Source organism: Telmatherina bonti (assembly GCF_933228915.1).
Source record: "Telmatherina bonti genome assembly, chromosome: 1".
NCBI lineage: Eukaryota > Metazoa > Chordata > Actinopteri > Atheriniformes > Telmatherinidae > Telmatherina > Telmatherina bonti.
In genome coordinates this window covers 17,732,066-17,759,525 of record NC_136619.1, presented here as the reverse complement: position 1 = coordinate 17,759,525, position 27,460 = coordinate 17,732,066, and the positions used below count along the sequence as shown (strand labels likewise).

Genomic DNA, 27,460 nt, shown 5'->3' with positions numbered 1-27,460 from the left:
TTAGAATATGACTATTTTCTGTTTTATTTCCAGTTATAATGAGAACAGAAAAAAATCCACAGTGCACTTTTGATGTTCTGCTGTGATGCTTTCTGGTGAATGTGTTGTGATTGCTTCTTTAACTTCTTCAGTGGTCCATGGTAATGTGTTGCACCACAGCTGGCCACCTAGTTCCTCTGCAACGTGCACTCCCTCAGCACTAAGTTCAGGAATCACAGGGTCACGCATTTTCAGCAGTCAATCTAAAATTGAAGGACAATCAGAATCTTACCATTTCAAACAGGGTATTAGATTAAATAAGAAAAAAATAAGAGGGATTTAATCATTTTGGGGTCCAATTAACATTTTGATTTCCACCAGCAGAGTGAAACAGCTTGAGCTCCTTCCAAGAAATTTCAAGTGTAACTGCTTTCTGTGGACAAACATCACTGGTCTCTACACTCCTGCCAGACGCTGGAGGTGACACACAGCAACAGTAAGAAAAAATAAACAGATGACCTATCAGATTTGGTAACAACATCTTCACCAGGATTACAAGATTCTAAACTCTTCCTTCAACTGTAACCTTTGACCCAACCCTTCTGTTCTAAGGTTGTGCAACCAAACAGAGAACCAGGTTAATTTCTGACGAGTCTCTCAGGCTCATAGCCAACCCCTTTGTTGGTTTTGGGTGACAGAAAGGACAAGACGAGTTTCTGGACACAGGCTAGGAGGGGCTTGTTGACTATGGTCCTTAAACCTTTCTTTTCAGATACAAGTCTTGGGCTGAACAAGAGTCTGTCGCTGGTATCGCGGTGTGAAGCTTCAGATGTGGCCTGCCAGATGGAGGGGGGGAGGCCAACAGGCTTCAGCAACGGGAAGAGAACGGTGGGTCAATTGGGGACTCTGTGAAAGATTGGAGCTCATAGGCAGCACCGCTGTCCACCTCCATAGACTTCCTGGAGAACAGCAGGCGGATGTCCCTATGGAGGTAGATCTTCCCAGACTTAGAGCTCTGGAACCTGTAACAGAGAGGAGAAATTAGGGAGCAGAAATGCCACCTCTGCCGGATAGGTTCCAGAAAGTAACAGCCATCTTACCTCAGATGAACGAGGTAGCGTAAAGTGCGGCCTTGGCCCAGGGTGAGGGGCTTCCTACTGGTATGATTGTTTGTGTCGCGGCGAACGGGAACAGAGAAAGTTCTCTGGCGTAGGAAGGTCTGATGTCCAGCTGGCATGGCTCGTAGGTCGTACATGACGACAAACATCTTTACCACCGTCTTGTTTGGGTTGAATAAGGTCTGAGGAGTTGAACCAGAAAGAACATCACGGTTTAAACCAGTGATCCTCACTGTTAATTCAACAAGACACTCAATATACTAAGACAAGAGGAGAGCCACCACCCCCCCCAAAAAGCGTTCCCACGATACATATCCTGCTACATTGCCAAATCTGTAACATTCAGCTTTTTAGCAAGGAATCATTATCCTAAATATTGCACAGAGTAATGGCAGTCTTATGCAAAGGTATATGATGAAAATACAATAATGCCTCCGGAATGTGGGTTTTTCTTTTTCAATATATATATATATATATATATATATATATATATATATATATATATATATATATATATATATATATATGGAGCTACCGATGGAGCAGCTCTTTGGTGGAGTTCAGTGCAGCTGAAATTAGTCAAAACTGGCAACTCTGACTGACAGGGCCAGTTAGGCCCGTTACGACAGCAAAGTTTCTGCAAGCAGCCTGCAGCTCTTGTTTTGTGGAGAGAACTGCACCGTTGAAGATCATTATGCCTTGTTTAGATAGCATTTTCAGAAAACCAGTGGCTGCTTCACGAGCCACAAGTCAATGTGAACTCTGGTTTAAACTATTCACTTTGTGTGAGCAGACTTCATTTAAGAAGAAAGACTACATTTCAAAGGAGCAACACACTGTAACTTTTATTCCCAACAGTTTGAAAACTAATTTGCTTCTGGTGTTAAAAAAAAGATAGTTATCATAACATAAATAAAAAAAACCCCAAAAAACATGCTTTTAAATCTTTGTTGGGCTGCATCATGAATTGTCTACAACAACCACTAGGAGTCTCCATTTCCTTTCACAACATGATGCAATCAGTTCTTTGTTCTTTGCTATGTGTACACTAGGCCTGAGACACTTTATGGACAAAAATATTTTGACATTTATTACAGTTTAGGGAGAAAAAAAAAGAAAAGAAAAAAACACTAACCACTTGAATGGTTCCTGATGGAGGTACACGATAGCCCCTTTTTCCCAGGGACTCCAAGTTTATCACACCCTGTGAGAAAACACCACAATCATGGTTACAAACCAGAGTACAAAAAGAGCTGGAACACACTGTCAAAAGACAATCTTCATGTCAAACCATGCAAGATATGACATAAATACTGCCATTTGGTCAGTTGATTGAAAGGACAAGAGCTCACCATGTATGGTGAGGGAGCATTGTCATCTGAGACACTGTAGAATGACACATCGACAGGTAGGGTCAGGTGACTCGGGCAGAAGGATCCACTGGCTCCCACCTCTGCTGTGAAACCTTCCACTGTCCCTAAAGGCTCAAGGCGGTAGTTCAGCACACACTCCTAAAGAAACAGAGTTCAACATGACACATTTCCACTTTGTTTGGCTGTTCCTGAATAATCTTTCTAAAATAATTTCATTGTGAAAAACTACAACTTCTGCATGGGAGCTATTCCAGATTATAAACCTCAAAGATGTCAACCAAAAAAAAAAAAAAAAAAAAAAAAAATCAAGTGAGTAAAGGTGAACCACTGTCAAAACACTTTTGACTGAAGAGTAGAGATGATATACCTCAAAGTTTCCCAGCAGGCTGAGACTGGCAGGTGGAGCGCTGGCGCTGAACAGCTGCTGTGACTCATCTGTGTACCCCTCTCTCTTTAGACACACCCTAAAGGGTTAAAACACACATGCTAGATCAACTTGTTCTTCCAATACATTACGTAATGGCATCTTAAGATGTCTACATGACAAACATTCTTGGCATGTCAGAACAAACCTTTGTGGGATAACATACCCTCAAGCTGGTTTAGTTGTTTGTAAACAAAGGCAGTATTAGCCAGGAGAACAAGTAGAGTGGGTAAAATACTCAGGTCTTAAATAACATTTCATTTCTAAACGAAATCCAGAAGGCTAAACTCTTCAAACATCTGCTTTATAAAGATCAGCAGTGAGCTTCCACCCACACTTGCTGTGTGTAGGCAGAGGCATGATTCTGTGTGTGTATAAGCCAACGCAGTTTTCGCTGCCATACACAGCTGAATGTCTGTGATTGTAGATGCAATTTGAGAACATAACATGCTTTTCACTTCAGAAGACTTCTTCATGCTAATGATCTAAAAAAAAAGCTCTATTTCTCCCACAATTGTAGGTGTAGAGACACCCAGAGGGTGTAAAGCAAACAAAAAAACAAAGAAAAAAAAAAGGCCTGGTTGAGAAGTTTCACAATACTGATCATCACTTTCTTTCATGCCTTGACTACAACCAGCAGGGTAAACTGCTGCAATGTGTAATCTTTTTTCTATTTTTCATTGTTAAATAAACATTACAATGGAAAGGAATTTATTGAAAGCATACGTGCCAATTACACCCTCACCTCCCTATGACTCACTGCGATTTGATCCACCACTATCATAATGCCCAACAAAAGCTGCTCTTCCTATGAGCAACATGCACGGTTCTATCTATTTCCACCATGCCAAATGTTAATAATCTTTAAGAGACTGCAGTTTGTTCACCCCATCACATCACAGTTCTTACACAGCCGCATCTCTAAAAGTACCTACAATACCATGAAGAGAGCTGTGTTCTATTAACATTTATGATACGCCAGGTGGTTTAATTAAAAATATGGTGGTTCATTATAAAGTACTTTATCTTTTAATTAACTTACCCACTTTTTCAACCCCTCCCCTCCAGCCTCCGAAATTGTCTAATAGTAGACTTTGCCCTTGACTATTTTCTTAAGAGTTCCTGTTAGACTAACAAAAAAAAAAAAAAAAAAAAAGGTATTTGAGTGTTTATAAAAAGTGATTAGATGAATGAAAGTATCCCGACCTTGGCCTGGTGGATAAACTAAGGTTTGCAACTTTACCAAAGGAACTCCCACATGAGAAAATTAGTACCTTTTCCCGGAGGCCCAAGGCAAACCCTTACATCCAGTCAGAGAAGTGTCCAGGTCAAAATAACCTGTTTGATTTTTCCTCTGAGGAACCTGCAGCAGACAGACAGGACACGATTAACACAAAGCAATTGAATTTTCACCAACAGGGGGGGAAAAAAAAAAAAAAAAAAAAAAAAAAAAATCTGAAAAAAATACCTGATAAAATCACATTGTGCATCTTTATTTCAAAATAAAAAATATATTCAACTAATACAGATAAATAAAGAACTTTCACATGTTACTTTATTTTTGTCACAGGAGTCATACAGTGAGTGTGTGATATTTTTTTCTTGAGTACTCAAAACTGTGAATGTGTGTGTATGTGTGTGTGTCTGTGTGTGTTGGACTTTAGGTTGAATTTGAGAGAATGTGATCAAACGGCAGGAAATTGTGATGTTGGAACTCATTGCTATGATTTAAAGTGGCTGATGAGGCACAGATGAGTCACATGCCTTTCATACTGCCATGTGTATAAGTGTATGTGTGTATCTGTGTGTACATTAACTGGGGATAACTACTCAGTAGCCCAACAGCAATGAAAAGAGACAGCTGGCAGGTATTTCATTCTTTTAATGGCAAACATTCACAGTGCTGTCATTGTTAAATGTGCTGAGAGTAATGGCTCATATGGCTTGGAATAAAAAAAGAAAAGGTGAGAGTGGGGTTAGAATGGATCCATCCATGTGGACAACCACAATGACTACTAATCGTGGGTAAGTTATTAGGTATTCAGCTATGCCTACATAGTTGAACGTACCCAGTGTCAATGCAAGCAATGTCCCAATTAGAGTCTGAGAATTACTGAGTCTCTGTCTTGATACATTCGGAGTACTCCCGAGTGTGCATGTGTGTGTGTGTTCTTACAGGACTAGAAAGCAGAGGCAGGCCAGTGCAGGGATGGAAGGCCTTGGTTGCTGTGGCGTCTAACGAGTGGCGGTTCTGTTTCTTCCAGCTGTTGCAGGGACGTAGAGGGGAGGGGATTTGAGGACGCTGGGGCACAAAGATGGGAGAGATTAAGATGGCTTGCAACTTAAGAGAAATAACAGTTCGTACAAAACAACAAAAAAGCTATATAAAATTGGATCTTTGTTCCTGTGAGCTTTGTAAATATAAAGAATGCAATAAAATTTTGTGATGAGATCAATGAGACAATATGGATTTTATTTTTAATACAACTGCAAGCTTATTGCTGAGCAACCACAAGTAACCTTGACTCAGCAATGTGCGAAACTACAAAACCTCCATTTATATGTTCTAGACACAAAAAAAGCCAGATTTAAAAATGGTGATTAGGCATAAAAATCTGGGGTAGCTGCAGATGACCACAAGGGCGACAACGAAAAGCAGTTCTAGGAGAAATAAAAGAGAAAAAAGAAAAAAAAAATCGCTTACGAGGACAGTAGGAGATGAAGCCATGTCTGGACTGGAGGTGCTGGAGCACCCAGACTCCGAGGGTGCCTGGTTCTCATCCTGGAAGGCGGGAGCCTCGGCTTGCACACAGTTCTGCATCTGTGACTGAGGCTTGCTGCGGTCGTGGCTTCTCTTACACTTCATGGCTGGACTAGCATCATCATAATTCAAGCTAAATATCTGAGAATTCCTTGGACTGTTCTCAAAGAGAGGGGAGTTAGGGGGTGTTTCATGGCTGTACTGTGTCCTGACTCGGAAGTTTTCCTGTGGGGAAAATCGTAAACGCTGGCCGGCCTGAGAGTGGGACTGGCCATTTAGTGATGGTTCTTCAAGTGTAAACTCAGCACCATTTTGGACCTGGGGAGAATAGCATTCAGACCCCTGTCCGACTTTGGGCTTGTCTGTGCAAATGGGCATGTTTGGGGCAGCGTTGTGCATGCTACCTCTCTGAGGTTTGTGGCTGGGTATGTGGCCGTTGGTGTAGCCGTTGCTGGCAGTGTGTGTTTCTTGTGGGATGTGCGTTGTGTGCGAGTATGTGCGGACTGTGTGTGTGACTGTTGTTGTGTGCGTGTGGCGCAGAGGGCTGCCGCTGCTGCTGTGCCTTGGGGACAAAGAGGGGACAGATAGTCTCTCCTGGATGAGCCTGGTAATGTCTTGCACAGCCTGAGCAATGAGGGAGCTGTCTCTCTCCTTTTCCCTGTCCTTCTCTTTCTCTCTGTCTCTTTCCTCCTCTCTGTCTTTCGTCTCAGTCATTTTCAGCTTCCTGCAGGCTGCAGGTTTAGGGGACAAGCTCTCTCGTTTGACAAAAGAGGTTTCAGTTACAGGTGTGTTGAACGGGGTAGGCCACACATGTCCCACAGACTCAAAAGGTGGTGCCTCGGGCTCTTTGGTCTTGCTGGTAGCTATGTCGTCATGGTTACTACCCCACATGGCTTTGGGAGGGTTGTCAGAAGCGAACAAGCCCGGAGGGAGTGGTGGTGCTGTTGGGTCACAGAAGTTGAGCCTTTGTGCGATGCGAGCGATAACTTCCTGTCTCTCCTGCAGCAAGGAGCCAATCAAAGGGTTTGTCTCGGTCGTGGGCCGCCGTGGAGATGGGCAACGTGGGGGCTCGGCCATTGACAAATGTTTAAAAGCCCTCAGAGGCTCAGGGATGGGACCCTTTGACCTGTCATTGCTGTTGGGACTTGAACCATAGTCATCCACCTGTGGTGGGTCAGATGACCCATTCAGGGTTGAGTACAACCATTTTCCTGCTTTATTTGAGGAAAGAGGAGAGGGGGAGGGGGAGTGAGCACAAGAGGGTGTTGGGGAGTAGGAGGGCCTGTGGAACAGTGGCGAGCCCTGACACTGAGGGAGGTTGGCCAGTGGAAGCTCTCCATTCTGGTACGTGTGGTTTTCACCAGGCTCCTGGTTCTTCTTGCTGTAAGGATGAGCAGTGTGAGGAAGGCTGTTGATGGGGATGTTGTTGATGGGTAGATTAGGGATGGGTAAGCCGTTGAGGAGAAGGCCAGACATGGAGTTGGAGCTCTTGCTGTACATGTTCGAGTTGTGATGGAGGTTGTCTTTGCTGGAGTCCTGGGTCTTTTTGAGGGTGGGCAGGCCACCATGGCTGTTGAGGTTTGGGTTGAGACTGGGGGTTTTGCTGTAAAGTGGAGGCAGGCCGGTATGGATGCTGCAGGCCAGAGTAGGGTAAGTAGGTTGTCGAGGGAGCGACTGGACGCGAACCTGCAGCGCGACACTCTGGGACACATTGGGGACAGGGAAAATATGCTCTGATGGTGGCTGAGAAAACTGCCACACCAAATCTTCATCAGCAGCACTGATTCTGTTGGACGGAGTGTGATAATCAGTAAAGATGAAACTTAACCATATTAGATGTTAAAATATCGAAAGAATTGTCAAATCTTGCAAATTAATTTCTAACATTAATGGTACAAAATATCTACTCTTATAAGAAAATGTAACTATATGAAGGTAAAAACAAGTTTTCCATAGCTTTAATAATTTAGTCAGCCAGTATGACTGAAATGCTTTCAGCCCACTGGTGTCAGTGAGTGTTAAATCTGACCTGTACAGGATGTTTCTGGGGACGATGCCATGGGAGGCACTAAGCCAGGCGCTAAGCTGGGAGAAGAAGACGTAGGAACGAACAGCCAATAGCAAGGTTTTCTCCTCAATGAAACGATCACCGCTTCTATTAAAAACACAGATAAAAAGAGGTGAAAGTGTGCCAGTATGTCAGGTTAATGAGAAAGTGATTTTTTTTTCCCCACTCAAAAAGAGTGCTTCCTGTTTGTGCATGTGTTAGTAGGAAAGTGGGCCAATCTGTCATTCCAATTAACCCAGTAGGTGCCAAATAGAATTGATAAAAATAAAAATTTTTTCAATATAAGATATATTTTTTGTGCATAATTTTAGTTTCTCTTTGTTTTAAGGCCATTTGCTGCGATTACTCAAACAATGTACAGCACTGAATCAATAGCAATTTGAAGAGTTTTGTTCTTGTTTCCAGTTCTACTATTTAATATACTCATCAGCTCTAAAAGGTGGAGCAATTAACACCGACCAGTTTGCCAAGGAGAACTTGGTTCCTGGCATTTGGGTGGATGTTACTTTAACATGAACCAAACACCTTTGTATTTTTACATACAAAGCATTGCCTTCCTACCAAGCATACACACACATACACCTCCCCCTTCATGGCAATGCCCATAACTGATAGCAGCGGCCTTTCCCAGAAGGATTTTACGCTCTGCCACGCCACAAAAACTACTCATGAACGCCTCAAGAAACACGAGAAAGAGCTCCTGCCTCCTAAATCCCCAGCTCCCAATCCAATCAAACATCAGTGGGATGCGCAAGACCCATCCATAGACCTTACTCTATACTGAAACTTACGACACACATAAGATCTTTATGCCGTCTTTGCAGTGTCAGATACCACACGATAACTTTAGGTCCTTTATCCATTCAGAACTGATTTAGTGGCAGAAGGGGAAACTATACAATTCATGCTCGTTTTCATAGTGTGGCTCACTGGTGTATAATTGCTCTGCATATTGTCATTTGTTCTCTATAATGCTGCTGAGGTCTGCATACCGTTATATTTTATGTCACCATAACCCTGAACACAGTAATTTATGAAAATGCTGGGAAGTATTATATTTGTTTTTCTGTTGTGTTTATTTTAACCACTGTTTCATCACCAGTAAAAAATGAACACTTTCCATTTGAAAACTTTCTTGAAGATCTATTAGATTTTGGCAGAAGTATAAAAAAGAAAACGTTGCTGGGATGTAGTAGTTGAAGATTTAACACCATGATGCCATAAAAGCCATGTTTAGTTCATCTGAAATGCAATTTATACTTGTGCACAACTTCATTTATGTCTTCATCTGTACTTATATGTGAAAATTTAAACTTCAGTTATGGCTCAGATACTGTGTGTTTCTTACAAGTTTAACTACTTCTTTTCTTACTTGCTGTACATTTTCCCCCATGTCCAAGTGACAAATAAAGTTACTTAAACTTGATCAACTGTGGGGGAATTTTTTCCAGGGCAAAAATCCTCTTGCACAAGAAGTCCTTTGTTGATAAAATTATACTGTGCAAACTAATTACAATGTCAAAATAAGCAGGTTATGTAAAAGCTCCAGTTGGGTAAGCAATAAAAATAACCAAGCCAAAGATGCAGGTGGTAGGTAGTAAACTTGGAAATACAACATAATGTGTGAGTGTCTGTCTCATCTTGACGTTACTAAACACATTTTTGTTTAATTATATGGAGCTGTGTATTTAAAAATGAGATTTTCTTGAATTGCCTAAAGGTACTATAAAAACAAAAAACAACAGAAATGTGTGCATCTGGGCCTTACTGTCTTGGAACTGGCTGCAGGGTCCACCTCTCCAGCAGCAGAGCATCTTGTTTGATGACCGGGTCACTGATGGGGTCACTCGGGGGGCACTCATCACCATAGCAACAGTCTGGAAGAAGCATAACCTCGATCATGATGGGGATGCTGTTCCTCCAAAGAAGGATCACCTCAGAGCGGGTTCGCCTTGCTTGCCGACACTGGAGACACACACACATGCACACACAGACAAAGGAAAAGGGGTAGTTTCATTAGTAAATATCAAAAAGATCTTGATATTATGGGACAAAGCAAATAACACTGAAAGAAGCCTCAAATAGAGTTGAGGTAGTTTGTTTGATCATGTCTAAGGTCAAAGAATTCAAAAGTTGGGCATTTTTTTAAACTGATTTGCAGACATTGTATGAAGTTTGTGGAAACAGTCTGAATTCATTTATATCAGTGAGGGAAGGTTTTATATTAGCAGCTTTAATGCTGCTGAGAGGGGAGATCACCCTCTGCATTCAAAATTCAGAAGAATGTAAGCCCGAGAGATTGTGTACACCATTGTGTGTGCAGGTGTGGTACCTGTGGCAGTTTGTCGCTGCATTCATGCTTGTGAAAAGGAGGCATGGCTGACTGGGCTGGCGGGCAGTGCAGCCCTTCAGTCCTGCCCTTCACAGAATACTCTGGTGTCCTTCCCTCTGTGATGAGCAAGGTCAGGAGCACCAGGAACTCCTCTGCATCATACTCGAAAAACTCCTCTGTTGAATCTAGACAAGGCAAAGCAGCAAATGGTCAGTGGGGAAAAAAAACCAAAACAGCAAAATAAAAACAAAAATAGGGAAACAAAGAAACAGTTGAAAGAGCTCATTCATTTGCCTGTCCTGTGACAGATCCTGGCACAATAAACACCTCCCAGTAACAGTGGAAAGGGACCAGTATTGTGATGATGCATAACTTTGTTTAGATTTTTGCTGAAGTGGATGTGGTTATTTAACTGTGGCTGAATGGGCCTACTTAGAGAAGGGGTGTGGGGGACGGCAGTGGATGACACAACTTTTCAAATTTGGCTGCTTCAAAGAAGTATATTTAGACCTTCCCTGTCAGCTGAGCAGAGCGGTGAAGCCACACACTGACTGTTCAGTCTAACATTATGAGTACACAAACACACACACACACACACACATAAAAACAGAACTGTTAATGACACGATTTAGATTCACAAAACATCTAAAAACAAAAACTCAACTAACAACATGAGGAATTAATGGAAGAACAACAACAAAAAAAAAAGTGCTGCACGACTTTGTAGTCCACCAAGTTTGCCACAGTCGTGTGGGTGGGGCTGACAGGACAGAGCAGGGCTGAATCAACCTTTTCCTATAAGATCGAGTGTATGAAACATTAAGTCAACTATAAAGTGTAACAAAAGTACTCTTTGCTCTCCACTGCCTTAACTTCTCCAGAAAGAAGTCCCAGAATGCCACAGCTCAGCTGGTACATAACAAGAAATACAAGCATATATGTATATATCTATAGATGAATAAAAAACAGGTTTTCTCTCATCAATACAAACGCACAGAGGCTGTCTGTAACCTTTGAATGTTTAAATATTTGATTTAGACTCAAATTAAACTCAAGTCAAATTCAGATGGAAACCTCTCAGACTTTTTAACTCAAGCACAAAAGCACAGATACACACTGTACACACACCCCACCAGAGCTATGTTTGCTAGCACAGAACCCCTACGAGCTGGCCCTGCAGAAGTGTGTGTACGTATCACAGTCAGTCAGCCAGTCACGCACATTCCGCTGAGGGAACTCCGCCTACATCCCTCTGAGCTGCTGCTGCACGTGAAGAGAGACGCAGTCCAATACATGAGGAAGAGGAGATGGGAGGAGGGGAACTCTGTTAGCCAGCTGTAGGCTAAATAAATGCAGGAAGAAAGAGATGGAGAGAGAGGCTATATTCTGGGACAATTCCCTTTTCTTTATGGACTGGAGTCGGAAAGGTTTGAAGAAAGGAAGCAAGACTCCAGCAGTGAGTGGAGGGGAAAAAAAAAAGAAAGAAAAACCCCCATTAAGACAGGAGGGAGTAATACATGACAACGGTCAACATTCAAGGTCACAGTCCATCACCTTTACATGACGGCTTGCTTGCATGCACTGGATATAGTGTCCTCTGACAGGCTTATTTTCAGCTAAGGTTTCATGGTCCCAGTCTGTAATGGAAAAAGCTCTCATTCCAGAGGCTATCAGGATTTGGGCTAAAGGTAAAGCTCTGTTACAGAGGCTGGGGTCAAAGGGGAAAGGAAGGGAAGGCAAGCAGTAATGGAAAGCTAAAGCAAGCAAAGGCAAACAGCCTCTGAGAGGTGGTGTACTAACCATACCCTCCAATGAAAAACATGCACAGTCCCACTTCATGCTTGCGTGGTGGGTGTCGGATTGCTCCCTTTAAAGAAAAGACATACCTAGGAGCATATGAGGGAATTGTTATAGCACACATGGAAATAACATGCATGCTGGCCGACAAATAAAGACACGTGGCTAACGACGACAGAAAATATAAACAGCAACATACACATGCCGTGCAGGACAAAGAACTGCTGATGGTGACGTTGGTTAAGGGGTCCAGCCTGCGCATGCTTAGATCAGAGCTGTCATTCATTAAGAACATTCCTATAAAGCCTACACACAGCCAAAAAAATGAGAGACACAGTCTAAACGGAGGTTTGAAATACATGAGGATGCAGAAAAACACAAAAAGGGCAAGGATGCAGAAAAAAGGAAAACGGGCAGGGCTGACAGCAGATTACCAATCACTAAAGTACACTAGTCACAGTAGTACAAAAGTACTAACATGGCAGATAAAGGAGGAATTAAAATCACTACAAGACATGACAAACTATGAGAACAGGTAAATTAATCATTTACTATGGTGCATTTTATTAAACATATGTGTTGAAGGGGTATTCCTGAAGCACACATTTTCTCTTGTGGAGATTCTGACAATTTAGAAAAAGGATTTAAATTTTAATGCGAATCCCCTCATTTTCAAAACATTTTATAGGTAGAATTCTGATTATGGAGACATGACTTGATGCAGTTTGGTAATATGCTTCACAGACATACACTGTAGGAGAAGACAGCAGGAAACCTTTTAACAGTTTAGTGATCATTGTAATGAACATTAGTTCCTAATGTTTAGTTGTCTGAAGGAACAAACCTAATAGTTATCAGTCTCCGGAGCTGATCCTGAAGTTACCTCAACAAGGCAGTAGAATCTCCTGCAATAGATCTGTCCTTATCAAATCAAAATTATACAGACCAAAAACTATTATTACTGCTGTTTCACCATGATGCCAAAATGTCTATCACCCTACTAATGTAGTGTTTGTTTTTAAATCTCAAGAACTGGTTATATTTGAGAAATATGATAACAAATGACATTCATTACCAAACATAAAGCTGCAAACACAGATTAACAATCAATCCCCTTCCCTTTCTCAATGACACATAACCCATTCAATACTTGCTCTCAGCCTCTTTAAATAACAACTTAAGTCTTTCATTATTATATACACACACCTGACTTTGTATATACTGCGTGAAAATGATGTCACTCTGTCTTTTACTCCAGAAACTGGATCATTTCCATTCAGTCAGAGAAGTACCACAGCCACCAGCACAGCTTGAGGAGTGCAAGCAGAAAACATTTCAATGAGGAAACTATAATCAGGTTTAGGTCCGGTGTTTAGATAAGAAGCTTTGTTGATGCATTCAGCATGTAATGGACTCAAACCAAAATACATAAATTCACCATGGAAAAAGTGCCCTCCCTTCTCCTCTACTCATGCGCATGTGATCTCCCCTCCATTTCAAGTTAACGTGTGACGTCTATTATGTAACAGGTCAGATTAAGATTCAGGCATCTTATTATTAGACCTGTGATCGCCTGCCACCCAGTACAGCTGGAGTCCTGCCGACAGATCAGCCGGTTCAGCAAACACAATTGCTCACGCACAGACCTCTCAGCTGTCTCTGCATCCACGGGCCAGCAGATCAGTGAGGAGTCATGTGGGATGGAGAAGGGCCTCCAGAACAAGAGCAGAGAGGTCAACCTCGATAGATAAACCTGCAGAGTAAACACACTGACCAATCACATTGATGTGATTCAACATTTCTGAAAAACTGTGATCGGTAACTAAAGGCAAACACTTCAGACCCTTGGGTGCTGCGTGTGTGCTGCATTTCTGACATAAACACCCTGATTTCTTCGTAGTTCTACTTTAATATAAAAATTGTATTTTGAATACGTGTACCTAGGATTAATTTTTACAAATCATTACTCATGACAGGGTTTTTTTTTTGGGCTGGGAATAGAGAGAGATGCGAGAGATGCATACAAAGCAGAAAGCATGCATACATGGGCAGATAACATGGCCTATTAATCCTAGCACCATAGTCACACAATCACATGATTTTTAGCCATGTTTCTAATAAAAGCTGCCGTTTTTGCTACACAAACACACACACACCTTTAAACGCACATCGTCACAGTTAATTTGCATGCAGAGCAAGTATCCATATGGCCACCACTCCCATCTTCCTCTGCTCAGCCAGTGCTCGGAGCCGACTGCCATTTGTACAGCATCATGTTTGAATAATGATCACTCCCATTAATGACTAATCTCTACTAATTAATAAACAGTCTTGTTAATAAGAAGCCAGAAATCACTTCAATTGACTAAAGTGACAGATATCTTCAAATATTTTGCTTTGCAGTATCGCAAGTCTGACACACAAATATATTTAGATTCTCCTTTCTTACAGGGAAATATGTCAAATAGCGACTACTTTACATTTCTTTTTATAACAACAAGAAAACAGAAACTATATTGATTTCAATAGCAAACTAGAGTCTCCAAGAACAGCAAAGGTCAGAATCTTGGTGGAATAACAACACTAACAAGTTAGCTGGACTACTGGTTATGAAAGACTGAGTTATACACACAAAACTCAGAAGATAATATAGTGAAAGACAGCAACCACATTTAGGAGTTCAGGATGACAGAGATAAAGTAAATCTGCAGGGATACTGGTGGAGACAAATTAGTTGGCTACATGCAGATAGGAAACAGGCACAGTCTGTTTAAATGCAAACAGGAAGTCTTCAGTGAGGTTTCCACTTAACTTTATCAAGCATATTTCAGAGGAAATGTTTGAAAGTCATCAAAATGATGACATTTATATGGATTCCTGTGAAAAAATTCTCTATGAAAATCAAAACGCATCTAAAGAAAAAGCTAAATCTGAAGAAATAATCAACTTAAAAATATGTTTGATGGTATACAAGGTAATTATTACTATGATAATTCACAATGATGCGTGAATGAATGGAAATGTTTATTTTTTGCTACACAAACACAAGTTGGGATGTGTGACAACCCATCAAGTAAGAGGAGACCATGTGGAGGAAACTCTCTAAACAACACTGGAGGAGCAATTTGACAAGTTCTATAATTGCTACTTCTCAAATCACTGTACACCTTGAAACTCAGAAATACACTTGCATTTGTTTTGATCCAGTGTGCCCAGAAAATTATTTAATTCCTCTGTCCACAGCAACTGGTGAGTTTCCTGTAAGCAAGACTAACTGCTCTGGTGGGTCTCACTCAATTTTCTCATGAATAATCGATACAGCTAAGTTAGCCCGAAAATGTGATTCATTTTCTTAAGAAAATCACAGTAGCAAAGACAAAACATGAAATTGACTATTTGTCAAATTTCAAATGCTAACTTTGTACTTAAAAACCTTTGGAGATCCTAAGCTGATATGTATAAGACCTTTGATTTCTTTGGGGGCCTGCAGCCTCTAGATAACCAGCCAACTGAAAGGCTGTGTATTAAGGCAATTTCCTGGCAGCCTCAGTGCAGCAGTGGCTGCAGTGTGCTGGGCTCACTGAGGTGTGTCAGCTTAACACACAATGATATCTAGCTCTCTCTGAATAGAATCAGAGGTTCAAACTTCCTGCAAATACATTATTCTGATCAGGCGCAGGACCAGGTGTCTTTTATGGGAAATGACTCAAACCGGAGCCTGTTTTTCTTGCACCTCAGGATGCCAAATTATGCTGGAAATCATAAACACCGTTACTCACCTATTAATGACGTTTTCTACATTTCTATCATATTTGATGATAAAGATAAAATTAACTGGCATGGATAAACTGAATCAATAGTGAATCATAATAGAATCATAGTGATACTCTGTTGCATTAAATTTACAGGACAAAATAATGGCATCACTGCACAGCTCAGTCCAGCTCAACAATTATTTAATCTTGATCTCAAATTCATCATGTGTTTAAAAATAGCTACTGAAAATAAGAAGAATAACCAGTCCTATTGGCCCTTTTCTTAAAAAAGCAATAAGTCTAAGAGTTAACAAAATGGATGACGTATGATTTTTTTGTGCCAATTTTAGTTTTGGATATCCCATGTTCAGAATTAAATATTAAATACATCTCAGCAGGAGGCGACCCTCTAACTCTGGGAAAAAAAAAGCCAAAAGAGCCTTTCTGTGCAATTTAAATTTACCTGATGGAAACAAAATTCCAGCTCATTTAGTCATTTAGTCCAGTTGTAGAGAGGCCTCAGTTGTGTTTGAACAAAAACGATGAATGCAACATGTCAGGCTACCATGGCAGAGGGACAAGTGGAGGAAATTGTAATAAAATTGCATGTTTTAAGACAATATAAAAATAATAATTACTTATAAAAATCCTGTGACACTAGATCTTTGCTAAAGGACTGCACTAAATGTTACACACTGGCGCTTTAACTCCATCCTGAGGACATGTTAGCTGGTATGTGCAGAGCTGAACATAACCAAGAGAAAATTTAAATTCTTATTTTTCATCCAGAATTATGCAGCCTACCACATGAAAACATACATAACACCGTGTAAATAAATATACAACAGGCAGAATGAGAGATTACACTGACAGTTCTTCCACGCTAAATCTTCTTAGTACAGCCCCCAGTGAGATAAATATAGATACAACTTGCTAGCTCTCATTTTATGTTTTTCCTCTATTGTTTTTCTGATCCCAAAGTAAAGGCTGCCACAGACAACTATTTGATGGCTTTCTGAAGATGTCTGGTAGCAACATAGGTTAAAAGGTTAAAAAAAAAACAAAAAAAAACAAAGAAAAGGCTTCGATTGAATGCATGAAGTCTTAAATTAAAGTATTAAAGATTCATCACTAGTGAGAAACTACACAAAAAGTAAAAAAACAAAAAACAAAAAACAAAGAAAAAACAAAAAACAAAAAAAAAACCAAGGTCCCTGCTATAATGCTGACATGCATGAAAGTGGCTGCTCCTTAAATCCTGATATAGTACAGCTCTTATGCAAGCTAACTTTTTCAGATACACATTTGAGCTCTTACTTTTTCACAGCACAGTAAAATTATTATTTATTTTCAAAGAACCTGAAATTCAACCACAAGTGTGAGTGTTAAAGAGCTGCTTGAGATATACCGTTCAGTGTTTCCTAAACTATCAAAAGCACATATTCATATTCAAAGTATTACAGTATACGACGATAGCAAAGCAGGTGGCAGCTTTGAAGTGTCAGCAGCTCTTGCGACTTCATTTCTGCCACTTTTGCAATTGTTTGCAGGGAAGTATTTTTCTGACCAGATCAGCTTTACAGAAGACTATATTTGGAAGCCAGATGGTATCCAGGACCAAGCAAAAAGTATCTGTTTCTCCTATACATCTAAAGGTTTAAAATGGAGCAGTCCTAAACATTCATATGACACAGAAACATCTACAGAGCATCTCCTTGTGTTCCTTGAAGTGTTTAGTTAACATGGTTCCTCATATTAGTTGTGATACAATGTACTCCAAAGCAGTTTTAATAAAATCCCACATGTCCAAAGGTCTACTTTCAAAACTTCTTTTTTAAAACTATTCCCCATAGAGCCCGGTATTCTTCCACCATATCATTTATCACAAAGTTTGCATAACATGAGAGCAACTTATTTTCTTTCCTTCTTTTTCTTTGGCATTTTGAATTTTCAAAAGTAACATAGCAGGCTAGCGCTGCAACTTTTCCTGCCAGAAAATGTAATAAATTATACGTGTATACTGACATTTTGCTGAGGCTTTTAATTATGGGTGAGTAGAAAAAACAAAAATCAATAATGAGATATATTATTTGATACATTGAAATATGAGTATGGAAGAATCTGAATTCAGAAATGTGACAATGTTGACAAAACCGAAAAACAGAAAAATCAGAAAAGTGTAGATGGGATGTCTTAATGATGGCACCCAATAGACAAAAAAAGGTGATTAGGTAAGAAATCCATTGACATTAAATCATAACACTTGAAAACACACTTGGTTGTATGTACTGTCAATCAGAGGACCATTATACTGACATTATCATGCCGTCAACCTGACTTGGAAAGGGAGAATCAAACTTTACTCCAACTTTTATAACTATGGCTCTAGTCTGAAAACCAGGGCGTTTCCAGTGTGTTAGGCTCTCTAGAGCTCATATACAGCCTCCCATTGCAAAGACATGTTATTAATGTAGTGTCAACATAAGAGTGGCTCTTATTACAAATGATGACCGGTATACAGTGTTGGCTCTTTTTCAATATGTGTTGGCAGGTATTTTGTTATCACGCTTGCTACAATTGCGAGAGCAGTAACATCCCTAAGCCTTCAGGTCGGGCAACAGCAGCAATGAGGCCTGCAATGCTCGACATACACACACAAACGGGGGTGGGGATTGTTATAGCTTTTCATGCTCCTCATAATGGTACTCAAAAGCTGGCAAAACTATTGCATTATCATTTTTGACAGGACAAAGAAGAAGTCTTGCCTATTTCGGTGCTCAGCAATGATGTAGTCACGACAACAGGTGTTTTGTATGGTGTCTTCAGCTTCACATGTTGAAAACATTTACAGCACACAAGTGAGGCCCACTGGTTTGGATAAGTTAATGTTAAACAGAACTTTGATTTGTAAATGTGATCTTTCATTAGCTATAGATCATCTGAAACTCAGAGCGGCGTCGTAGCGATAAACAACTGGAGATTTTCTCATACAATTCCCAACATAAGAAGAGGCGTTGCAGTAAAGGAAAGAGATAAATGACGTCAGTCTTTTCCCTCTGGCTGGCTGACCTGGGATGGGGACAGAGCGGTGATCAGTGATCACAACCAGGAAAGAACAAGTGTTACTGAGGCAACAGAGAAACTGTGTTAAACATTCCTGTCACGATGATTGAAAAGTTTCTCTGTAGGAATAAGCTATCCTAACATGCATTTATGTAAGTGACAGGGAGTTTTAACTTGATGTGACAAAGCTCTTGCTGTGCTCAGGGGTGCACAGTTATGTGTAGCGGCTCTATACACTACTGTGTACCAGATATTGTACTTTTAAGACGATACCATATCCTTGAATTGCACAATGAGACTTGTTTTAAATTGTTTATGTCATTGTGAATTCTTTGTGTGTGTCGAGCTCTGAATGTGTCTGAGTGTTTATGTCACTCTTGTATTAACAGTGGCATGAGAGAGCTTTTGTTTTCCTTCTCTGACAAAACAGCAGAGGGTTCCTGGTTGCTTCAATTGTAATAACAGGATCAGCTTGGTTTCCATAGTGTTTTTATAACATGAGTAACACGTCTCTGCCAGATCACTTTTCCTGTTTTTGTCTACCTTGTTTTACAATATTAGAAGTGACTGTAAAAGAAACTGGTTTAGCCAAAACACCATGATAAAGCACATTTGTTTTAAATTGCAATAGACAGACCAATTACCCTGCTGTAATTTATTTCACTATTACTCTAGCTGCCAGCACATCTCCCAGTAAACTTTGGATTTGTTCTATGAACTGCCCTTTTACTTCTGTAGGTTTTTTTCTCTGCTTAAAACTTCCCCAGTTCCCTCCCACATGATTAGCTAAATGTTTTTTCAAAACTATGTACTCACTGTTTATCTGTCCTGCTCCCACTCTGTAACACAAAGGGGCAGATTCACAGCAGACATAGCAACAGGTCTTGATTGGCTGAGGGGCACCAGTACAGTTCCAGCTGGGAAGAATCCCTCTTCTGTTTTTTAAACTCTGCTGCCGTTCTTCTCCCACTGCCAGCAAACAAACACACACTCGACCCAGGCTGACACATCACCTTGACCTTTCTCTCACACCCATCATCTTCAGCTATAAACTGAGCTGTTGTTCAGCAGCTGAGCAACTCACATACTGCTGAAGTCACATGATAAATTCTGGAAAAAAGAAAGAAAAAAAAAAAAAAAAAAAGAAAAGAAAGAAAAAAAAACTCATGATGAAGCAGAAGAGGTCTAAAATGCAGCATACATAAAAAACAAAACAAAAACAAAAACAAAAAAAACACTCCAAGTTAACAAAGGACTTTTGCTCACTTGGGACTTTCACAAAGCATGAGTGCAACAAACTTTTGAACTTGGGCTTCTTGTACTTGTTTATGTAGATCTCATTTCCCTTCCATATGCTTGGACATGCACAGAAAATGACAGCAAGGAATCAATCTTATTATACCCCCTACATGAAGTATGCTTGGAGAGAGCAAGATCTAGTGTATATTACACAGATCACGTCTACAGATGGGTATAACCCACAACAAACAAGCAGGCAGGCAGATGTCCATGTATTGTAGATCCTGAAAACACTAAATCTAAGCCTTTGTTTTCAACAGGGGTGACTAAAGCTGATCTTCAAGGACTGCTGTCCTGCAAGTTTTCAGTATTTCCCAGTTCCAACACACCTAATTCTAATTAAATGAATTCAGCAGCTTATTACGTTCTGCATCATGACTCATAATTTGAATCAGGTGTGTTTGACCAGGGAAACATTAAAAACCTGCAAGATTGTGGCCCTCAGGGACTGAAGCTGCACATCCTGATTTACATCGTTTAACCAGATAAAATCTTATTGTGGCACTTTTTTTTATTGTTGTTTTCCTTATTAACTAAACTCAAATGGAACACTTTTTGCACTGGGTAATGGACAATGCATCTTCTATGTAAATGTTGCATTGATAACACCTCATGCACTAAACCTTTGTAAACAATTGTCAGACAAATCCCATTTAAATCACCTTCTTACAGAATTAGGCAAGCCCTGTATGATGAAAGGCCCAGTAACATGGTAGTCTATCAGGGTTAGGTAAGCATGTTTCATGGAGGAATATTAGACTGCAACAAAACTCTACCCAAGCAGATCAATCATTAGCAGGACTGAGACTGTACAGACTGGTAAAGTCCGCTCCTAAGGCTTTACTGAAGTGACGGAAAATGGCATTCTCTTCTCCCAATTCCAACCACAAAAGGTATAACCTGATGCACTGATCCTGCAGTAAAATTCTGGGTTAGAAATGAGATGCAGCAACCACTCTTTATCTTCAATACCCATAGCAACTGAAGTCCTTGAATGTGGTACTTAAACCCCTTGTCATTCAGATGAGTTGATCTGAGGCTAAATATCGAAGACTTGTTACAGAAAACATCCAGGTATACTGAAAGTAGCTGGCTGGGCAAAACATTGAATAGAAAAGGCTAAAAACTCACTTATTTATATCAATTCATGACCTCCCTTTCCAAATCCTCACTCATCTATCCTGAAATGCCCATAAAATCATCTTTCAAGGTTTGGTGTGCCCTTCCACAGGGGCTCCTTTTGGCCTCATTTGCACATATTGCAGCTGGGTAACCAAAATCCCCAGTTATCCAGGCAGGAGTGGTCCTTTACAAAGTCATTGTCTATCTAATGTCAGTTATATAAGATGGACTCGAGTGGATTGAGTACAGCAGTACTAGACTAGGTGGGCAAAGTGGGAATTACATAGCCCCAGTGGAGCGAAGTGTTATGCAAATCTGCTAAACAAGAATTTATAATGTAAACAGTAAAATCTACTTAGATTCCACTTTTGTGGTTTTATCTTTTCTTTTAATACAGTTGAAGAAAATAATTATCTTGTATTGGAAAGAGGACAACACTTTTTTTTTTAAAGATGTTTTAAAAGTCTATCTTGTTTTTACGTTGCCCCATTTGGCAACAGTATTTTAAAATTACAGCAACCAGACTGTTGGTAACTAGAAGACACCAGGGCAGTAGGGCAGACCAGCACCTCTCTGTAATCAGAGCCACCTTATCCAACATGAATGCACAAGCCTTTGATCTATTTGGTGCTGCAGATGCCAGTTTCTACAAGGGGGGAGTCTAAACTGAGCAACTTGAGCAGCATAGATGCTGGATGAAAAGTGTGTCAGCTGCGAGAGGCACACTGACTTGGTTGGTGAATGCATTAAGGCACAAAGAAGACAAGGCAAAAGTTTTGATTTGGCAAAAGAAATCCTCAGCTTTGTCCTTGGCAGAAAAGTACTGAATGATTAATCAGCTCTGATAACAGTTACTAAAAGTATTTTACCATATTAGAAGTTAAAATCTAGTCACACAAAATCAGCTGTGAAAATGAGAAAAAAAACCCACAAAAAACAAAATGCAAAGCCAGTTGAACAGGACAAAATGTCAGTTGGTTTGCTAAGAGGATGAAGAGCAATGCTGGGGATGATAAGGGAATTGTTTCACTTAATACTCCACCTGGATGTTGGCTTTAACGATCAAGAAAAAGAAACGGGTTAGTTGTGATGAGTCTGAAATAAACTTAACTCCTCATGGCTGTTAATAAGCAATGTGCTTAACGCCACCTCAAAGAGCCTGCGAGGTGCTCTCTGTTATCAGATTGAGTGTACATCAGTGATATAGTAACAACTACTGCACTACTTTGAAAGAACATATCACAAATGGGACAGACTATTCATAGTCACACAGGTTAATCTAAGCGTATCAGATTTTCATAAACACTGGCGATACCTTGCACTGAGAACAAACAGAATTCTAATGTTTTCTCACCCTCAATTTTTATTCGGTGTTATCTGTGTTCATACCTTGTCTGACATTTAAAGTCAGCATCATGGCATGCCATCTTTTAGTGCAACAGCACAATGTCAACACGAGAATCCAGACACTGAATGGGAGGGGTGAGGTGTAAAGACCTGATTAAAGTGCTGTCACCATAACACTCTTTGTGAAGGAAGATGTGTAGTGTCTTGTGGCAAACCTTAAAACTCTCTCTTAGAGTCGAGCTACACTGTTGATCCTACAATATTAACAACTGATAAGAAAATCATTGACATATAGCACATTCTTTACATAATCAAAAACTCTGCCAGGAGCTTAAAAACCTTTTATACAGAGTCTCATATGCACAGATTGTGTATTTTATCTGCAGACTGTATGATATTAAGAGATCAGCTCATCAGGCACACTTAACATTTTAGTCAAATGCACATGATGCAGATTCAGCCGTGACTAGGACTGACACATCTAAAAAATGGTAGAGCATTGGCATTGTGAAGCAGATGACTAATTACACTACTGAACTGGTTTTTAATGATGATGCTATCTTTCCTTGGCTCAGTATCATGTGAGAGATAATACCAAATAAATACACAGTGTATATATTCAAAATGTGTTTTAATGCAAATATAAAAAAAAAAATCAGTCAGGACCTTCTCTCAGTTATATCATTTATTTGTTTAGATGGAACATAGATGGAAAAGCAAGCCAGTTCTATTTTTGCCAATATGTTTTTCTCATGATGTTATCAGTTGTAGGGGGTGCTAAATCTTGAGGTGTAACAGTAGCTGTCATCTATTTGATGTGAAAAAGTCAGGATAGGAACAAGAGAAAGGGAGAAATCAGTAAAAAATAGACAAGTGAAGAGATAAAGACATAAAAGAGGAAACTGTAATGTGTTTACTAACATTGTAAGATTGTAATTGTAATCTTCTACTAGATCTTTCTTAGTGGCAATTATCACATATCATTTAATCAACATTCACATTAAAAAAGTATTAAGAATAACAAAACTGTCATTCATTTTCTCAGTTAAAAGTATAGCAGAAGCATGATAAAACTGCTAAAAACATTCATGACAAGCATAAGAACCTATGCTCCTTTTTTATTGTGTGCTCTCTGTGCAAACCGTGCTTGTTACACAGAATTCACAGCCTAACGCCAATCTTGTCATGTCTCATCAGATATTTAATCTACAACTACGAGGGAGACTGGACAACAGAAGGCACCTGGAATTGTTCGTGGCGATGTAGTTGCTAACACATGGTTTGCATGTTGGACTCACCCAATCACGTCTGTTTCGCATCAACTTACAGTTTTCTTTGAAAGGTGAATGTTGTCATTTTGGCAAACTCATTCAGACTTTAAATGGCAGAGATAAAATCTGAGGCTATTTGAGCATGCCAAAAACTTGACAAGAACAAGGACATGCAAACTCAGTGTGGTGGGACAAAGAGACAGAAATCATCCCCACCTCACCACCCCCACCAAGAAAAATCACCAGGCCCAGATGGCTCTTCCTGTTCCTGCAGTGCTTACTGCTGGTTGGCTGGGAGGAGCCATAGGGCGGGAGGATGTGAAAAGCAATGACATCACTGGCTGGCTTGGTGAAACTCTGGCAGCAGAAATATGAGCCATGTTGCTATTTAGAACCTGAGCCAGTCCAGCACCAAGTGTGGACCATGTTATTTTCGTGTACCCATCTAGTGGGTTAACAGTGACACTTAATAAATAGTAACTGTGTTAAATGAGTCCACTTACTCTTTTGTGTGCTTGTGAGCAAGTGAGTCAGCTATGGTATGGATTTTGTAACCTTAAATTAAAAAAAAAAACTTCAGTATTATATAAGAGCATTACTGAACTGGGAGAACTGGGCGCCTAATCTCATGCAGCAGCGAGACTAGGCTACTTACAGTCTAGCCTGTCACAACAGCATTGATTTAGGCTGATTACTTGCAGGGCCTGGATAGTAATTCATAGTTAAAGGTCTGTGCAGTATTGGGATTCATTGCGAAATGCAGATCTAAATCTGGCTGTACAATAGGGAGTCCAATACTGATATTCAGAAGAACTTTGTCAGCAAATGTTGAACAGAGGGGGCAACATGGAGATGCATTTATGTTCATTTAAACTAGATAAGATTAATACTACCTGTGTGTCAGCATAAAGAAGAATATCTTCAGCTGAGAGATAAAAAAAAAGTCTTTAAAAATATCTTGTATTAATAACTAAATGCATTTATGTGTTTCAGTTGTGTTTAGTTATAACTTAACGTGTAACAAGGTGTATCTTGGGAATCATAGCGATGAATACATGTGAAGATAAGAAAGAGAAAAGAGTCAGTATTTGAATGGCTCAACATGAAAAAGGTGGATAAAGACACAGATGGATTCCAACTGTGTGAGAGGAGTAAAACAGGAAAACACCTGTTGTTGCAGCCTCTTGCTGAGTAAATCACTGCTGAGGAGGGAGAGGCAAAGACAATAGGAGGCTGGGCAGGTGCTATACAGGACAAAGTGAGTGCTGCTCAATGTTATCTGGTTCTCATGTCAGTGAGAGTATATACTCTGATCCACTGGCAAGTGTCTGGGACATCTCAGGGCAGCTGTAATCTGGCTGAACAACAGCACGGCAGAGGGAGGGCAGCGGTACAAGTTGGGTGAGTGGGGGAGGTGGATTTGTGTTCAAACTCTCCTTCAAGGACTAATGGCTTCAAGCAGGAAGCCGTGCCATACATTACAGGGAGCAGGAACACAGAAGTGAGGCTTGCCAGCTCACTCAGTCTCTCCAACATGACTAGCTGTGAGATCATCTCACTGTATGCGGTTGAAAGTATCTGGAAAGGGGAGGAAAGAGGCGTGATTGATTTCATAAACAAGGGAGAACGCAGTCACCATACTCCAGTTATTCCTCTTACATTTCCCCATATGATGTCAACATATATCATCTGGTCGTGAAAAGGCACATAGCAGAGCACAAACACGGCACTTTTATCCTTGTAAACCATTTTAGAGTGGTTTTGATTCATGCCATGTGTAGAGTCGACACGCAAAAACAAAAATACGCCTTTGTGGATACAAATAAAGCCAATCTTCAGCTTAAACAGCTTTACACCAAATACAACAAGCTATGTTTTCCTTGATTGGTGTCAAACAGGTCCAGAGTTTTTCCATAGCTGCTCTTTATGGGACCTGTAAAAGCTGTCAGTTGTGCCACATGGTTCAGCGGTACAGTGCTTATTAGGGCTAACAGCAATCTGTTGCAAACGCACTCTCTGCCACACTCGCTTTCTTCTCACACCCTCATGTACTTGCTTGCAAGCACACACAGATGCTGTCCTGACTCATAGTTAAACTCACAGAAAAACAAGGGGGTCAGATGACACTGGTTAGGCCCCTGAGCAGAACATAAGTGCTTCTTTTCTCTTTTCAACAAAAGTGTGGTTCGCCAGATGCTCCAAAGAGATGACGCATAAACTTGGAAGATAAAAAATAAATAAATAAAAAAATCAAACAAAACTCTTCCTATTCAAAGTTTTTATGCCGTGCTGTCATTAGGATCTGAAGTGGTCAAAAGACTTGGCCTGATCTGATTCTCTCTCTAAAGAAAAAAAACCCACAAAAACAGAAACAAAGCCAGGACTGCCCAAGTGAAAGACAGCTGTCCTATTATTCAAGAATCTTTATTAAATAGTGTTTTACAGAAATGACAAGGAAACTGCACTAAATATGGAGAGGGACCATTAGTCTGATGTAAGAGCCAGTTTATTTAGGTCAACATCGATACAAATGAAGATCTGGTATGTTAAATTGGATTGTGGTCACTTCCAATTATTTTCACTCATGGAAACATGTTCATCTTTTTAATCTAATTTTAACCGAAGTATATTCGGAGGGGATTTTGTGTATTTGTATAAGATTGTGGTTTGTCTGTCCCCAGTGAACCACGCCAAAGAAGACTTTCTGTCAGTGGCAGACAAAGTTTTCTGATTCCCACATGCACCCAGTCACATGCTGGACTTGTTTAGCTTTCATCCCTTTAAACTAACAAAACTGGGCACTCCAGCAGCGGAGTGGTTAGCCTGGTTTCTCAGTGCCAAATCAACTTTCAAAGCTAATAAATAACTGTCAACACTATAGCTGCCTATGAGCAATCTGGTTTCTCCACCTTGGGAACAGTACTGCATGTTCAAAACAATAATAGCACCGCAGTGACTCTCAGTCTAACAGGGTGCAACTGGTCAAGAGCAGCTCCCACTGGCACAGGGTAACACAAAATTATAAAAATACATGAAGGTTACATAACAGATCAACAACAGTCATGTAAACCAATTTTTTAAAATCTTTTTAGTAAAAAAAAAAAAAAAAAAAAAAAAGCAGGAAAACACAAACAGTTTGTAAATCAATAACCATTATGTTTCTAGCCATTCATTAAATGTTACTGTTCCCTCAACTTTGGTCTGCAGCATCCCACAGTCTGTCTGAGTTGGTGCCTCTATAAGAAAAACAACAACAAATAAACAAGCCAAAAAAGGACTGGGGTTAAAATCTTGCTTCCATATGGGGCACATGATTACTGAGGAGTCTCCTTATCAGCATACTGTGTTGAAGAAAGAGGCAACTTGGATCAGTCAGAAACCAGCCTGCAGTTTCATAACATATGTAAACACACAGACTACTGCTGATTGACTGCAGCTAATCTGATCATGACTGCACACACACTGGCCTTTCACCACTTCCAAGTATGGTGCTATTCTGGTGTTGACTGAATCAACTGGATGTCCCCTTTATCACCAAAATTCATGCACACTCAGTCACCCAAAAAATTGTTGAAGTTATACCACAGTGGAGGTTTACACAAAACTAGTATTTACTGGCACAGATTTAGAAACAAACACAGAAACAAGCAACTTTGTCTTCTTGATCCATGTTTTACCTTTTGCTGCAGACAAACCAAGCTGTAAGCAGGTTGCAGAGCATAAGGCACAAGCTTTATTTCCACAACAGGGT

At 40.2% G+C, this 27,460-nt stretch overlaps 1 protein-coding gene across 2 annotated transcripts in view; it reads right to left on the bottom strand.

Annotated features, from left to right (window-relative positions):
• Nucleotides 1–27,460, bottom strand: part of atosa (atos homolog A) — a 28,903-nt gene continuing 1,443 nt past the window's right edge. The window contains exons 2-12 of one of the 2 annotated variants that reach the window (XM_079239764.1): nucleotides 10,056–10,240; nucleotides 9,492–9,688; nucleotides 7,685–7,810; nucleotides 5,599–7,441; nucleotides 5,071–5,196; nucleotides 4,169–4,257; nucleotides 2,838–2,934; nucleotides 2,450–2,608; nucleotides 2,233–2,301; nucleotides 1,080–1,279; nucleotides 1–1,001 (exon numbers count right to left, since the gene is read on the bottom strand). In XM_079239764.1, the coding sequence (XP_079095890.1) occupies nucleotides 848–1,001; nucleotides 1,080–1,279; nucleotides 2,233–2,301; nucleotides 2,450–2,608; nucleotides 2,838–2,934; nucleotides 4,169–4,257; nucleotides 5,071–5,196; nucleotides 5,599–7,441; nucleotides 7,685–7,810; nucleotides 9,492–9,688; nucleotides 10,056–10,240 (3,245 nt within the window). In that variant the 3' untranslated portion in view covers nucleotides 1–847. The remainder of the gene's footprint in view (nucleotides 1,002–1,079; nucleotides 1,280–2,232; nucleotides 2,302–2,449; nucleotides 2,609–2,837; nucleotides 2,935–4,168; nucleotides 4,258–5,070; nucleotides 5,197–5,598; nucleotides 7,442–7,684; nucleotides 7,811–9,491; nucleotides 9,689–10,055; nucleotides 10,241–27,460) is intronic. The other variant, XM_079239765.1, reaches the window with a different exon arrangement.